Genomic DNA, 14,683 nt, shown 5'->3' with positions numbered 1-14,683 from the left:
TCTCCCATCTTTCTCTAAATATCCCAACTCCTTGACCAACTTACTGATTAGTTCTGCTTCAAGTGCCTATTTGCCGGAAATGTTTGCTTTCATGTTATTATCGATTTGCAGAGTTGTGGAGGTCACAGTCTGGTTTTCCCTGGGTGCCCAGTTCCACAACATGCTCCCCCTGACATAAGGTTGCTCTCCCTCAGCCTTTGAGGGGCAGTACTTGCCCTCAACTAGAGCTTGTCCCCAACTAGTGACTAATTTATGGCAGCAATGGTTGAGCTTCTCTGGGCCTCCAAGTCTGTCTCACACCAGCATCTGTTTTCTCCATCCTGGAATCTGCCATCTCCAGGATCTCTCTGGGGTCTCCAAATAGTATAGAGTTCAAGACCACTGGTAAAAAAAATACACAGTCTCAGTTCAGATTATGATTAGCTTATTAAAACTGATAGACTGGAGACAGTCTCTAACCCAAATCAGAGGCATGTGATGCAGAACTGAGTGAGGAAGGGTTTTAAAAAGTGAAAATGAAAACAAATCCTTGCATATCTGCACAAGCAAACTACAGGAGCCATAGAGCTGTTCTGCTCTGCTAAGACTGAGCGGTCAAGGAAACCTCAAAATAATTTTTGAATACCAGCATTAGCAAGTTATAGGAGCCAAGTTTCAGCAATTAGGCATAGGATAACAAGCAGATGGTTATACCTGCACATTCCTTGGTGGGGGTCAAGGAGTCAGGGTTACTGGTAACTCATCATTCAGGAACTTGAGTCAGAGACAAATGGCTCTTAGGTACCAGGATGGATGCCTAGCACAGAATGAAGTATCTCTAGCCATCACACCACCATGATAAGAATGCCCAAATAACGTATCTAAGAGATGTATGCTCGTATGTGTGTTTGTGAACATATGTGTACTTGGTGTTTGGTCAGTTGTCAGTTGTTCTGCAGCTTACACAGCCATCATGAGACCAGGAACAGAAGGGAAGGTACAAAAGGTGACTTGAAGCAAACAGTGTCAGAGAAACCGACAGGTGAAACAGGTGAAGAAGGCCAGTGATTCACTGGCGTGACTCTTTATTGTCACCAAAGCTGAATTAAAGCAACCTATGAAGTCACTGAGTTTCCTTCTGTCCCTGCAGCTGAGAGTGTTTCCAGGAATGAATTACTGAAGCAGGGGATCCACTCTCCACATTGGCAACACCATCCCTGGGACTGGGGACTAGAAAGCCTGCGCTAAAGAGAAAGGAGAAGGCCAGTTGAGCACGGTTGTTCCTCTAATATGTGTTCTGGGCTACTTTGAAGGGAGGAAGCTTCTGCACTACATATGCCCACTACAGTGAGGCCCCACATGACAATACACAAAAACAAATAGCTAAGTGTCTCTGGAGTGTTTCCTCTGAAAACACGAGGCAGAATAAATGTTTTTGAGAAGGTATTTTACCCACAAGGATGAAGAGCTAATTAATACAACATTTCTGATTTGCATCATAAGTCCTGGTGAGGTGTAACATTTAAGAATAGGGAAGTAAGCTGACGAAGAATGTGTTTATTCTGAAAAGGTTACAGCATCATTTCAGCAACAGTTTCTGCAGATCCTGCCCTTTCTCCACTGAGCAGTTGACCCACAATATCTTAGCAGGGGTCACAGACACACTTCCCCTTCCTCTTTCTGTAGGAGCAATTGGTACAATTGTTCAATGCAAAACAGACTCTCTCAGTCTCTCTCTCTCTCTCTCTCTCTCTCTCTCTGTGTGTGTGTGTGTGTGTATGTGTGTGTGTCTGCGTGCTTTTTAATGTGTTTTGGTACTGTTTTGTTTTATTGGTTTGGATTTGTTTTGGTTATGTTTTGTGCTTTGTTTGAGAGACAGAGACGGAGAGAGATTGGGTGAGTAGGAAAGTGGGTAAGCAGGCTCTGGAAGGAGTTGTGGAGGAGGGGAAAGAATATGATGCAATATTGTACTCTAGCATTTTTGTCTGTGATCTGTTTTTGATGATTTGTATTTATCCTTTGATACAAGACTTTTCAATTGCTCTTGGCATGTAAACATTCATCTTGTTTTCCCAAAGCATCATGTTGGAAATAATTAATCTTTCTCATGTCATCATTGTACCCTCAACTGACATATGTGAGTTAATTTTTGAAACTTAATCTCTGCTCCAGAGATGATCTCTTTCTCCATCCCAGCTTTGATTTCCACAGCTCAGTAGGAAGTTGTGAAATAGAGAACCCAAATTACTCAACTTTTTGTCTTCCCAAGACACTGTGGCTATACTTGTCCCTCAAGTTTCCTTATGAAGTTTAGATTCTTAGCCACAGTTCTGAACAAAGCCCTGTGATGTTTGCAGGATGGCACTGGAGGAAAGGGCTTTGTTTTGTGACTATCATCATTGTCACCTACAGAAATCTTGCAGTCCAGGAACATGGAATCTCCATTTAGATAAACTTTAATTACTTTTGAAATTGGTTGTGTTTATCAGGAAATAAAGCTTAAGTTTTATCATTGCCTCTAAAAATTTGTAGTCCTTGCATTAGAAATAGGTACACCCATGCTCCATGAGGCTGATCTCAGGAAAGCATGTTTAGGAACAGCCCAGGACAGGAGAACAGCCTGCACATATCCATTTAATGTGAGAAAGAGGGCAAGAGCCTCTCCAGGGCCAGCTTGACATCCTTGTTCCTCAGTGTATAGATGAGGGGGTTCAGGGTTGGGCTGAGGACTGAGTACAGCACTGAGGTCACTTTGCTTCTTTCTGGGCTGTAGCTGGAAGCAGGACTGATGTAGGCACAGAACACAGATGAGTAGTACACACAGACCACGATGAGGTGGGAGGAGCAGGTAGAAAAGGCCTTCCTCTTGCCCTCAGCAGAACGCATGCGCAGGATGCTGGCGATGATGCAGCCATAGGAGAGTAAGGTGAGGATGAAGTTGATGCCTCCATAAAAGGCATCTGCCATAAGAGTCATGATGCTATTCACATATGTGGAGCTGCAGGAGAGGAGGAGGAGTGGGGGTATCTCACAGAAGAAGTGGGTGATGATCTTGGGGCCACAGAATGACAGATGTGCCATCAGACCAGTGTTGATGGATGAATTCAGAGCACAGATGAACCACACAGCCATGGCCAGGGCTCCACACAGGTGTGGGCTCATCCTAGAACTGTAGTGCAGGGGATGGCAGATGGCCACGTACCGGTCATAGGCCATGACTGTGAGCAGCAGCAGCTCAGAGGATCCAGACCAGACAAGGAAGAAGAGCTGGGTCATACATCCATTAAAGGAGATGGTTTTTTTCTCAGACACAAGACCAAGCAGTGCCTTGGGTAGCACAGAGGAGGTGCACACAATATCCATGGTGGCCAGGTTGCACAGGAAAAAGTACATGGGACTGTGGAGACCAGGGCTGGAGGTGACCAAAGCAATGATGACAATGTTTCCTGTTAGAGCCATTGTGTAGAGGGTCAGGAAGCAGCCAATCAGGAGAATTCGTAGACTAGGGTGCTCTGAGAACCCTTCCAGCACAAACTCTGTCACCATTGTCTGGTTGGGACTCAACATCATGATGGAGAGTATCTGTCCACTGCTGTATCTGCTGGGTTCTGAGGAAGTACCAGTTTAACACCCCAAAGTAGGCTTTCCAAACTTGGTCATCTCAAAATTCTCTACTGTAAGAAAGGGGAGGAATGAGTGCATTTCCTTCATGGAAGCCTCTTGTCCCGTATTGTCTGTACCACACCATTTGAAACCAAAGATATTTTATTTAATTTTCATTTCCCACCTAGAAACTTTCCCTGTGTGGATGTGGGTCAAGAGGGAATCTGTTCCTGCTCATCTTGACATGTGGGTCGAGTGAAGCATCCTTACTCAGGACCTGCCTGTACTCTACTTCTCTGTACATGAGCACTGGGCTCGGCTGTCAGTGCTGGAAACACAGCTGTACCCCTCTCTGCTACAGCAGGTATATTCAATATGATGGCCACTTTTAGATGGACACACACTCTTGTACCTTAGTATCCAAGCTACTTGCCTCTCAATCACGGTTTTCCCTCAGATATTAGGAGTAGGGGTTCTTTTAACCATCTCTAAGTAATAATTTTAATTCCACATGGCCAAGTAACATGTATGTTTTGAATTTTACTTACTGTGATTTCTTCTGTGTTTTAAAATGTCCTGACTCTCATCCACTTCAAGTATATCACCCTAGAGATCATTTCTCAGTATCTGAGCCTATCAATCCCAAAGCGCCTCTGAAGTTTTCCATCTCAGAAAAACCCAGGGATATCAACATCAACACACCCACAGCTGAAGTCATTGCATGGTCTACAGACATTCTTGTGTGCCTCCAGTGACCTTATATTCAAAGTTTATCATCATTGCCCCAGTGGTTCAAGATACTTCTTTTTAGAGTGTAGCTCCATCTCTCTGACTCATGGTTTGACCTTTAGTCTATGCCCTCGATAGATCCTCGGTCTATCCCTATTCCATGAGCCAAGAATGGTGTTCTGTATGTTCTTATCTCCCTTACCCAAATGACCCTGAAACCTGGAGCCATAGTTTTCAAAACATTATATTTATTTGTAGTGGTACTTCTCTGGAAATATTCTTTGCTTTGTGCCCCCTTGTAGTGCCCAAGATCAAAGAACGTTATCCTTCTGACTGACCACATTCACGGTATATCAGTCTGTGAAGTGTGTAGTGCTTACTAAATCCAGTTCATCTCATGCTCACCACATCCCCACTTAGTATCTGCCAGTCTTTAACACTTTATTTTTTAAAATCACATTTTATCTCATATATCTTTTCTGTAATGTGGCTTGCAACCTTTTTTACTCCTATCTAAGTAGGAAATATTGAATTTTAAAAATTACATTAGTCTCCATTTCACACCAGAGATACCAAAATATTGTATTTACCCTCTGCAACCATGTAGTCAGTGTTATGTCCGACCATGTTTCTACTGACTCTCAAATTTATTGCACCAGAAAATACCAGTGCATAATTTGGTATTGCAATTGGTTCAGCAAAAACACAATTCCAAAAACAGTTCCTCATATGATCTTGGCAGTTTCTGCATCTGGTTACCTAGTTCAACCATATTTTAAATTTTGAAATACTCTTCTGAGAGTACTCACAATGTATTGATGACATTAAACCCCAACCCCAGGGTTTGCCTCCCTCAAAGGACAGGGAGATTTGATTTAGACTGGCCCTAGGCTGAGCTAGAGGGAAAGACTTAAACATAACTGGACCCTGTAAGAAACATTTGCTGTTTGATTGAATTCTCCTATTTCCTATAGCACATCAATAAAAATCTAATTACACAGACAATAACTGATTTCTGAATGGCACACATGAGAAGAAATGAAAAATGAATGTAAATGATAAGATGATTCGAGGACCCAAGCCTATGTTCATACATCTATAGATTCACAATTTATTACAACAAAGGGGGCTGATCAAACTGGAAGTTAAACATAAAGGAATTAAACAAGATTCTTATCTCTCATCCTGTATAAAACTAAACTCCAAGTAGGTGAAGGACCTCAGCATAAGAATCACCATTAAAATGACAAGGAAGAAAGTATGGAATATCCTTGAACTCATTGTCACAGGAAAGAACTCTCTGAGCAGGACCATGGTAGTACAGGCACTATATCAATAATTGACAAGTGGAGGGCAGGAGGCAATGATGCCCCGCCCAGCAAAGAACACCATCCCAGCAAAAGTTGTTTCTTTAGGTGACTGCCAGACATGCCATTTCTGATCTGTAGCATACAGGGAAAGACTAACACCTACAGGGCTTTGCTGGTGTTTTTAACTCTATGGAGGGTGAAAGTCCACTGTATCTCAACAGTGGACTCTTGACAACAGGGTATTAAAATCTCTCTGTGACCTTTGCTCACCATGCTCTGTGGATATCATGGTCAAACAAGGCAGCATTCAAGTCCTACCTAGTCATCAATATAGATCTTAGATTCAAAATTAGTGTCTGTATTGGAAGTGATGAATGAGAAAGTCGGGGTTTTGATGTAAGGGGGAAAATGGACATAATAAACTTTCTATTGTCATTAGAAGCTAAATATTCTGTTGTTCGTACAATGGCGCATGAAACCAAATCTTTCTATCATAACCTGTTCTTTGACCCAGAACTTTTTTCTCAAATTCAGGACTCATTGATGATGAGTTGGTGTCCCTCTGTACTGACTCACATCCAAACACTGGGACAAATTTCACTTTTATAGTGAGAAATTTGCTTGGAGTGCCACTGCTGGCTGGTAGATTCACATAGTGGAGTATTAGCTTTCACTCACCTCCCATGTCAGAGTGAATTCAGGTGACAGATGGCTCCCACAAAAGTGCACACTGTTCTGAGCACAGACTCTCTTTTTTTCTGCAAGCACCAAGTCTTTAGTGGCTCTCTGAAGCTCAGTCTTCCTTTGTGTAGAGGTCACTGGCCTTCAGATATAGCTATGCTTTTCTGAGACCAGGGATAAATGTTTGTCCTGGTGCCTCTTGGGATAGAAACTGAAGGAGAAAGCTCTTAGGATCAATTAAGGGGACTTCTGGCTTCATAGACTCAAGTTCCCTGCAGACTGGTGTAGAGGAGAGGGGTCAGGGAAGTCATATCCTATGGGCAGGAGCAGTTCCCTGCTCAATGCCCTCCCTCAACCAACGTTCTGCATCCATGTCCCAGTGTGTCATTGGGATTCTCATATACTACATGGAAGGTCTCACGCTGATATAATTTGACTCCTCTATATTCTTACTTCTTCCTCTGAATCAGTCACACATGCCATAACTGTATTTGAAATATGTGTTATTGTCTAAGCCATACTTCCTCTTCCTTTATTTAAACTTTTCAACATATTGTTAAGAATTAATGCTCCCTTAGCATTTCCTTTTTTTTGCTATATTTTAAAGCATTTACGATATTTATTCATGCTCGTTAAGTCCCAGTCCAGCTGGATTTGTCTCTGCTACTGGGGGTCTACGTAGGAAGTGGTCTCCTGTGCCCATGTGTTGCAGTCCACTTCTCACTTTCTCTTCTTTTTTTTCTGTTAATATTTTATTACTTTTTCTTTTTTTCTCATTTTTTTTATTCAAGATTTTCATCTCCTCCCCTTCTCCTCCCCCTTCCCTCCACTCCCTTCCACCCATACCCCCACTCCACCCCTCTCCAAAGACAAAGAACCATCAGGGTTCCCTTCACTATGTTTAGTCCAAGGTCCTCCCAGCTCCCCCTAAGTCCAGGAAGGTGAGCAACCAAACTGACAAGGCTCTCAGTGAGCCCGTCCATGATGTAGAGTTCATGTTCATTGCCATTGTCCTTGGTTTCTCAGTCCTCCTCCACCGTCAGCCACATTCAGAGAGTCCGGTTTGGTCCCCTGTTCCATCAGTCCCATTCCGACTGGACTTGGTGGTCTCCCGTTAGATCTGTCCCACCGTCTCAATGGGTAAAAGCACTCCTCGCGGTCCTGACTTCCTTGCTCATGATCTCCCTCCTTTTGCTCCTCATCAGGACCTTGAGAGCTCAGTCTGGTGCTGCTATGTGGGGCTCAGTCATTTTCTCCATCCAATGCCAGGTGAAGGTTCTATGGTGATATGCAAGATATTCATGAGTATGACAATAGGATCTGGACCTTTTTGGCACCCTCTCCTCAGCTGTCCAAGGACCTAGCTGGGGGCGTCTTCCTGGACACCTGGGAACCCCTCTAGAGTCAAGTCTCTGCCAACCCTAGAATGGCTCCCTTAACTAAGATATATAATTCCTTGTTCCCATATCCACCCTTCCTATATCCCAACGATCCTATTCCCCCAAGCTCTTCCCATCCTCCCACTTCACACTTTTCTCTCCCCATCCCCCCATCCTCCCATCCCACCCCACTCCCATATTCCCATTTTTTGTCCGGCAATCTTGTCTACTTCCAATATCCAGGAGGATAACTATATGTTTTTCTTTGGGTTCACCTTCTTATATAGCTTCTCTAGGATTTTTTATGAATTATAGGCTCGATGTCCTTTATTTATGGCTAGAAACCAATTATGAGTGAGTACATCCCATGAACATCTTTTTGGGCCTGGGTTACCTCGCTCAGGATGGTGTTTTCTATTTCCATCCATTTGCATGCAAAATTCAAGATGTCATTGTTTTTTACCGCCGAGTAGTACTCTAATATGTATATATTCCACACTTTCTTCATCCATTCTTCCACTGAAGGGCATCTAGGTTGTTTCCAGGTTCTGGCTATTACAAATAATGCTGCTATAAACATAGTTGAACAAATGCTTTTGTAATATGATTGGGCATCTCTTGGGTAAATTCCCAATAGTGGGATTGCTGGGTCCTGGGGTAGGTTGATCCCAAATTTCCTGAGAAACCTCCACACTGCTTTCCAAAGCGGTTGCACAAGTTTGCATTCCCACCAGCAATGGATGAGTGTACCCCTTACTCCACATCCTCTCCAGCAAAGGCTATCATTGGTGTTTTTGATTTTAGCCATTCTGACAGGTGTAAGATGGTATCTCAGCGTTGTTTTGATTTGCATTTCCCTGATTGCTAAGGAGGTTGAGCATGCCCTTAAGTGTCTTTTGGCCATTCGAACTTCTTCTGTTGAGAATTCTCTGTTCAGTTCAGTGCCCCATTTTTTAATTGGGTTAATTAACATCTGGGCACAGGAGACCGCTTCCTACGTATAGCCCCAGCAGCACAGACATTAAGGGCAACATTGAATAAATGGGACCTCCTGAAGCTGAGCAGCTTCTGTAAAGCAAAGGACACTGTCACTAAGATAAAAAGGCAGCCTACTGACTGGGAAAAGATCTTCACCAACCCCGCAACAGACAAAGGCCTGATCTCCAAAATATATAAGGAACTCACTTTCTCTTCTATCAGGTTCAGTGTGGCTGAATTTATATTGAGGTCTTTAATCCATTTGGACTTGAGTTTTGTGCATGGTGATAGATATGGATCTATTTTCATTCTTCTACAGGTTGACATCCAATTATGCCAGCACCATTTGTTGAAGATACTTCGGACTTTCTGAATGTGGCTGCCAATGGGGGGTGGACTGAGAAGCCATTGATAATGGCACTGGGACCTGTTTCTACTGCATGTACTGGCTTTTTGGGACCCTAGTCTATTTGGATGCACACCTTCCTAGGCCTGGATGGAGGGGGGAGGGCCTTGGACTTCCCACAGGTCAGGGTACCCTGCCCTCTCTTAATGAGGGAGGGGATAGGAGGAGGGTGAGTCGGGGGGGGGGTGGGAGGGGAATGGGAGGAGGGGAGGAAGTGTAAATTTTTGAATGGAAAAATATTTATTCATATTTGATACATATATACTGGTATCATTATAGATTTAACAGGTTGCATTTAGGAATGTATTTATATGCATATACTCATGAATACAATAATAGCAACAAAAAACAGGTTACACATTTGGAAAAGTCTAGGTAGGCAGGTAGAGGAGGGTTTGGTAGGAGGAAAGGGAGGGCTGTAATGCAAACCAAATTATAACTCTGAAAATTTTAAAAATAAAATTTTTACTCAAAGTTTTATGTGACACCAGATCCTTTATAAATGAAAACCTAAATAAAGCCATTATTATTAAATGTTTTAATTGTAAAAAATTTTATATAATATATCCTAATCACTGTTTCCCCTCTGTCAACTACTTCCAGACACTCCTCACCTCTCCACTGACCCAATTTCAATGCCCTTTCTTTTTCTTTCCTTTTAGAATATCAGCAAGCAAGCAAACAAATAAATCCAAAGAAGGCATAATAATAATAATAATAATAATAATAATAATAATCAGAAGAAACACACAAATATGAACATACATACTCTCAAGATTAACAAAAACACAAATCAGAAACCATAATATATGAGCAAAAGTTGACCAAGAGAAGAACTGCTCCCTTCAATCAATATGAAACAAAATATTCCCCCCAAATAAATTGAATTCATTTTGTGTTGATGGACATTGGACCTGCCCTTAAATGTGGTTGATATACCCCATGAGATGCTGGTGAATAGAACTAACCTTTGCAAGCAGCTGTCAATTGAAATACCTTCTTGGTTAGGCATCAGAGTCTTTGTCCACTTTTTCTTCTTATTGCTGGGACTCTGTCTAGCTTGAGCCTATGCAGTACCCATGCATGCTGACATAGTTTCTGTGAGTTCATGTCTACATCAGTCCCCTCCTGTCTGGAAGGTACTGTTTCCTTGGAGCTATTCATCTCCACTGGCTCTTAAAATCTTTATTCCTTCTCTTCCTTATAGATCCATGAGTCTTGCAGGGAGAAGTTTGATGAAGTCATACCATTCAGGACTGAGTGTTTCAAAATATCTTAATCTCAGCACAGTGTCTGGTTGTGTGTCTCTGTGTTAATTTCTATCTATTGCAAGAGGAAGTTTCTCTAATGATGAATTAGGTAGGCACTGATCTATGGATTATCAGAATGTAGTTAGGAGTAAATTTATGAGTGTATTTCTTTAACTGAACTATAGTGTTTGCTTTCTCCCTAGGCTCATGCCTACTCAATCTCAGGTTGTTGGCCTCTAGAGTAGTGCCAAGCAAGGGATCCATCTTGCAAAATGGACCTTAAATCCAATCAGGCAAAGGGTGAGTTTTTTTTTTTAATGATTCTCTTTCTTGTTAAATTCTGCTTCCAGTTTTGAAATGTTTTCATTATTTCATTCAACTGTTTGTATTCAGTGACATCATTAATGGATTAATGAGAAGTAGCAGTGCATAGGATTAGCACCTACAGTATCACAGAGGCAGAGTGTAGCTGTAGCTGGACCTGGTGAGCACCATGCCTGTCAGACACAGGGCCATCTCAGGTGGACTTTCCAAGTCAGCAGCAGAGTATCTCATTTTCTTGAGGACACAAGAGAAGTTTAGTGTTCCTGGAGTAGGTTGTGAATGCCAAGTACCAAGGCTACTTTTTTAGAATACTCAATGTGGTCTATATGGGTCATACAAGGAGGCATCATGAAAGGATAAAATTGGCCAGAAAAACATGGTTAGAAACCTGAAATGAGCATGCGTGAGTGATAATTTGGATAGGCTTCAATGGCCATTTGGATGACACAGGTAAGATGAAATGGGATAACTTCTTGATTCATGAAACAGGAATATCCCAAGAGCCTCTTATAGGAAGAGTGTTAAAGACTATTACAATACACCCTGGAAATCATGGGAAATGCTATTATCATTGCTTTGGCCAACTCCAGAGAGAGTTTTTATAGACCAATATAATGTTTTTCTGTGAAATCTGGCTACCACCGACATTGTCTGCATCTCCTCTGGGCTGCACACTGTTTAATTGGTCTAATTTCCTAGAAAAAATACCATCTATTTTCATGGATCACCTCTAATTCCATGTGTGGTTCATATTTTCTGAACTGTTGGTCATGGTCATAGCCTGTGATCACTACTTGGACATCTGCTTTCCTCTATGCTATAGCTCTTGTATGAGGCATCACATATGTGGGGACTGAAGATGGTATATGGTCCATCTATGCCCTAAATTCTTCCATTAATGCTGCTCTGATGACGTGGCTAGCATCCTGTGGATGTAAGGACACCCACTTCTAAGAGACCTCCCAGTTCCTACTGCTCTCCTGCAGAGCCTCAAGTGTGAAAACTATCATGGCTCTCTTTCCTGTCTTCTTGCTGTCCAATGGCTGTTATCACCAGCAGCCAACACATGTGCTAAGCTTAGGGGAAGCAGAAGTCCTTGTCTGCCTTCTCATTCCATCTGCCTTAGTTAATGTTTCTATTGCTGTGAAGAGACACCATCACCATGGCAATTCTTATATGGAAAACATTTAATTGGGGTTGGCTTACAAGTTATCATCAGGGTGTGGAGCATGGCAGACATGATGCTGGCTACATCTTGATCAGAGGGCAAATGAAAACTGACTGAAACATTGGGCAGTATTCTGAGCCCACCCAATAGTGACACACTTCCTCCAACCCACTCTAACAAAGCCATACCTCCTCATAGTACCACTCCTAATGAAATTGTGGGGGCCAATTACATGCAAACTATAACACCACATTACTGTGTTCTCTATTACTCACCCAAGTTCTGTGTCTGCTTCCAACTACTATCTAGAGAGAAGTTAATTGCCTGCAGTGATGTATGAGTTCCTGAGCTGATGTAAGATTCCCCTCTGTATGCTGTGAATATGTTTTGTTACAATTGGTTAATAAAGAAACTGCTTTGGGCCTATAGCAGGGCACAATATAGCCAGACAGGAAATCTAATATAGAAAGAGTAGGCAAAGTCAGGGAAATGCCATGTAGCTGCTGAAGGAGACAGACAACTAGGAAAGGTTCTGGTAAACCCTGAGCCTTGTTGTAAAATATAAAATAATAAAAATGGGTTAATTCAAGATATAAGAGCTAGCTAGAAATATGCTAGAATCATTGGTCAAGCAGTGTTTTAATTGATACAGTTTCTGTGTGATTATTTCAGGTCTGGGTGGCCGGGAACAAACAAGTAGCTTCAGCCTACACTGAGCTACACTCTGGACCCCTATACCTATACATTGAAGAACAAGAATGTCAAGGATACTCTGAAGAGACTCTTATACCCTCTTTAATGTAACTTGAAAATATGTACATTGCCATTCTGACAGTGTAAGCCTGTCTCCAACTTGTCTTGCTAAATGTCTTTGTGCTTTGTCTTGTCTTTATGCTTTGGCTATGGCCTTTATAGAAAATTGCCTTTAAACTCAATATCTGGATATGTGCTTTTTGTCCTGTGTTGGTATTTTTGATTAGTTGATACTTATCTATGTACACAAAACAAAAATTAACCCACTCACCGCCATCTTAAGTCCTGACAGGTGCTCTTCTTTTATATAGAAAGTCATGTCACCTTCCCAAAGAGACACAAGACAGCCTTGCTTCTCTGAGTTAAGTTCTTGCTTATCAGCTACTACATGTATGTGTACATGACTATAACAATCTGAACATTGGTAAATAAATTATCTGTTACCAGTGTCTTCTCCATACTTTATATATGGTCAATCTCTGTTGTTCAGTTGTTCACATGCCATCCCTCAGTCTTCCTTTACTAGGCAAAAGTGTCACGTCACTATGGAATCATTGAGTGCAGAGCCTTGTAGCAGTACAGGGTGTAGTGGAGATGATTTTTTATCTTGTAGCAGCTGAGAACAGAGGAATATAAACTGGTTTCTCCTTTTCCCCTTGTCCCATGCTTCCCTACCTGGATTTGATTCAGTGAATTATAGAAATACTTTAACATTTAATAGCATTGAACTTATAAGCCTATTTTTTCTACGAACAAAGTAGAAATGGTTAAAGTTATCTAAAACACTTGAAAGAGTAGAAATCAGTATTATCTGGTAGAAAGTATTGTATTTCTTAGCTAAGGTCATGACTTGACCTGTATCCCCCAGAATCAGGAGATGCCTAAATAAAGGCTTAAATGATCTTTCATACTCCTTGACCACTTCTTCCAGAGTTCCTTTTGAAGCTCAAAGTAATCAATATCGAAACTGAAGTTTTTTAAAAGATGTTTTGAATTCCTTGTTTCTCAAGGTATAAATCAGGGGGTTCAAAGTTGGAGTCACAGTAGTGTACAGAACAGCAATGACCTTGTCCAGCACACCAGCAGTTCCTAGGGCTGGCCTGACATAAGTATATAGCACCGTGGAATAATAAAGGGTGACCACAATCAGGTGGGCAGAGCAGGTGGAAAAGGCACGCTTCTTGCCTTCAGCTGAGCGGATGCGCAGGATGCTGGCGATGATGAAGCCATAGGACGTCATGGTCAAGAGAAAGTTCAAGCCAGACAAAAACATATCTGCAATGACAGTCATGATGTCATTGATAAAGGTTGGGGTACAGGACAGCACGAGCACAGAAGGGATCTCACAGAAAAAGTGTTTGATGAGATTGGGGCCACAGAAGGACAGTGGCAACACTAGACAAGTGAGCACCAAGGCATTGAGAGCCCCTGTAAACCACACAAAGGTTGCAAGGGCCACACAGACACTGTTACTCATGAGGGTTCCATAGTGCAATGGCTGGCAGATTGCAAGATAGCGGTCATAGGCCATGGCAGAGAAGAGCAGAAGCTCAGAGCTCAGGACCCAGGTGAAGATGAACATCTGTATGAGACATCCCCCATAAGATATGGTGTTCTCCGTCACCAGGCTCTGCAGGACCTTGGGTAGGACAGTCACAGTGCAGATCACATCCATCAGGGCAAGGTTAACTAGGAAGAAATACATGGGTGTGTGGAGGCTGGGACTTCTGTGGATGGTTGTGATAATCAGGCCATTGCCAACTATGGCCACCATGAACAAGGTAAAGAAGAAGCAGAAAAGGGCATCCTGGATCCAGGGGTCATCCATGAAGCTTTGTAGGATGAACATGGTCACAACTGACTGGTTCTCAGGAGCCATGATAATGCAGTCTATGCTCAGGATGAGAGTTGTAGCCTGGGGCTCTGACAAAAGAAGAATGAGCTTTATTCCGATTAACTGAAAAGTATTTAAATCTCAGTTAACAATCAATTCTGTGTAATAAGGAACCTGTTCTGGTAAGAAAGCAATGTTTAAATTTCATTCTTATGGATCACATGTTAAAGTAATGAGCAGGTCATGAACACACCCCACATGGGCTCTGCTATGAATATGGGTAGACCCT

The 14,683-nt window shown here is 42.2% G+C and overlaps 2 protein-coding genes across 2 annotated transcripts; both read right to left on the bottom strand.

Annotated features, from left to right (window-relative positions):
* Positions 1-2,613: 2,613 nt before the first annotated feature.
* LOC119822516 (olfactory receptor 13A1-like) lies at positions 2,614-3,555 on the bottom strand. The gene has a single exon (XM_038341917.1). It carries the CDS (start codon positions 3,547-3,549, stop codon positions 2,614-2,616), a length of 936 nt encoding a protein of 311 aa, XP_038197845.1. The 5' UTR covers positions 3,550-3,555.
* A 9,960-nt stretch (positions 3,556-13,515) lies between these two features.
* LOC119827959 (olfactory receptor 13G1-like) lies at positions 13,516-14,439 on the bottom strand. Its single transcript, XM_038349931.1, has one exon. It carries the CDS (start codon positions 14,437-14,439, stop codon positions 13,516-13,518), a length of 924 nt encoding a protein of 307 aa, XP_038205859.1.
* Positions 14,440-14,683: the final 244 nt, after the last annotated feature.

This window comes from Arvicola amphibius, chromosome 1 (genome assembly GCF_903992535.2).
Source record: "Arvicola amphibius chromosome 1, mArvAmp1.2, whole genome shotgun sequence".
In the NCBI taxonomy this organism is placed as follows: Eukaryota; Metazoa; Chordata; class Mammalia; order Rodentia; family Cricetidae; genus Arvicola; species Arvicola amphibius.
This window is presented reverse-complemented; position numbering and strand designations above follow the sequence as displayed.

Coding starts and splice junctions, on each gene's coding strand:
- LOC119827959 (XM_038349931.1), bottom strand. CDS start 14,439: ATGGCTCCTGAGAACCAGTCAGTTGTGACCATGTTCATCCTACAAAGC.
- LOC119822516 (XM_038341917.1), bottom strand. CDS start 3,549: ATGATGTTGAGTCCCAACCAGACAATGGTGACAGAGTTTGTGCTGGAA.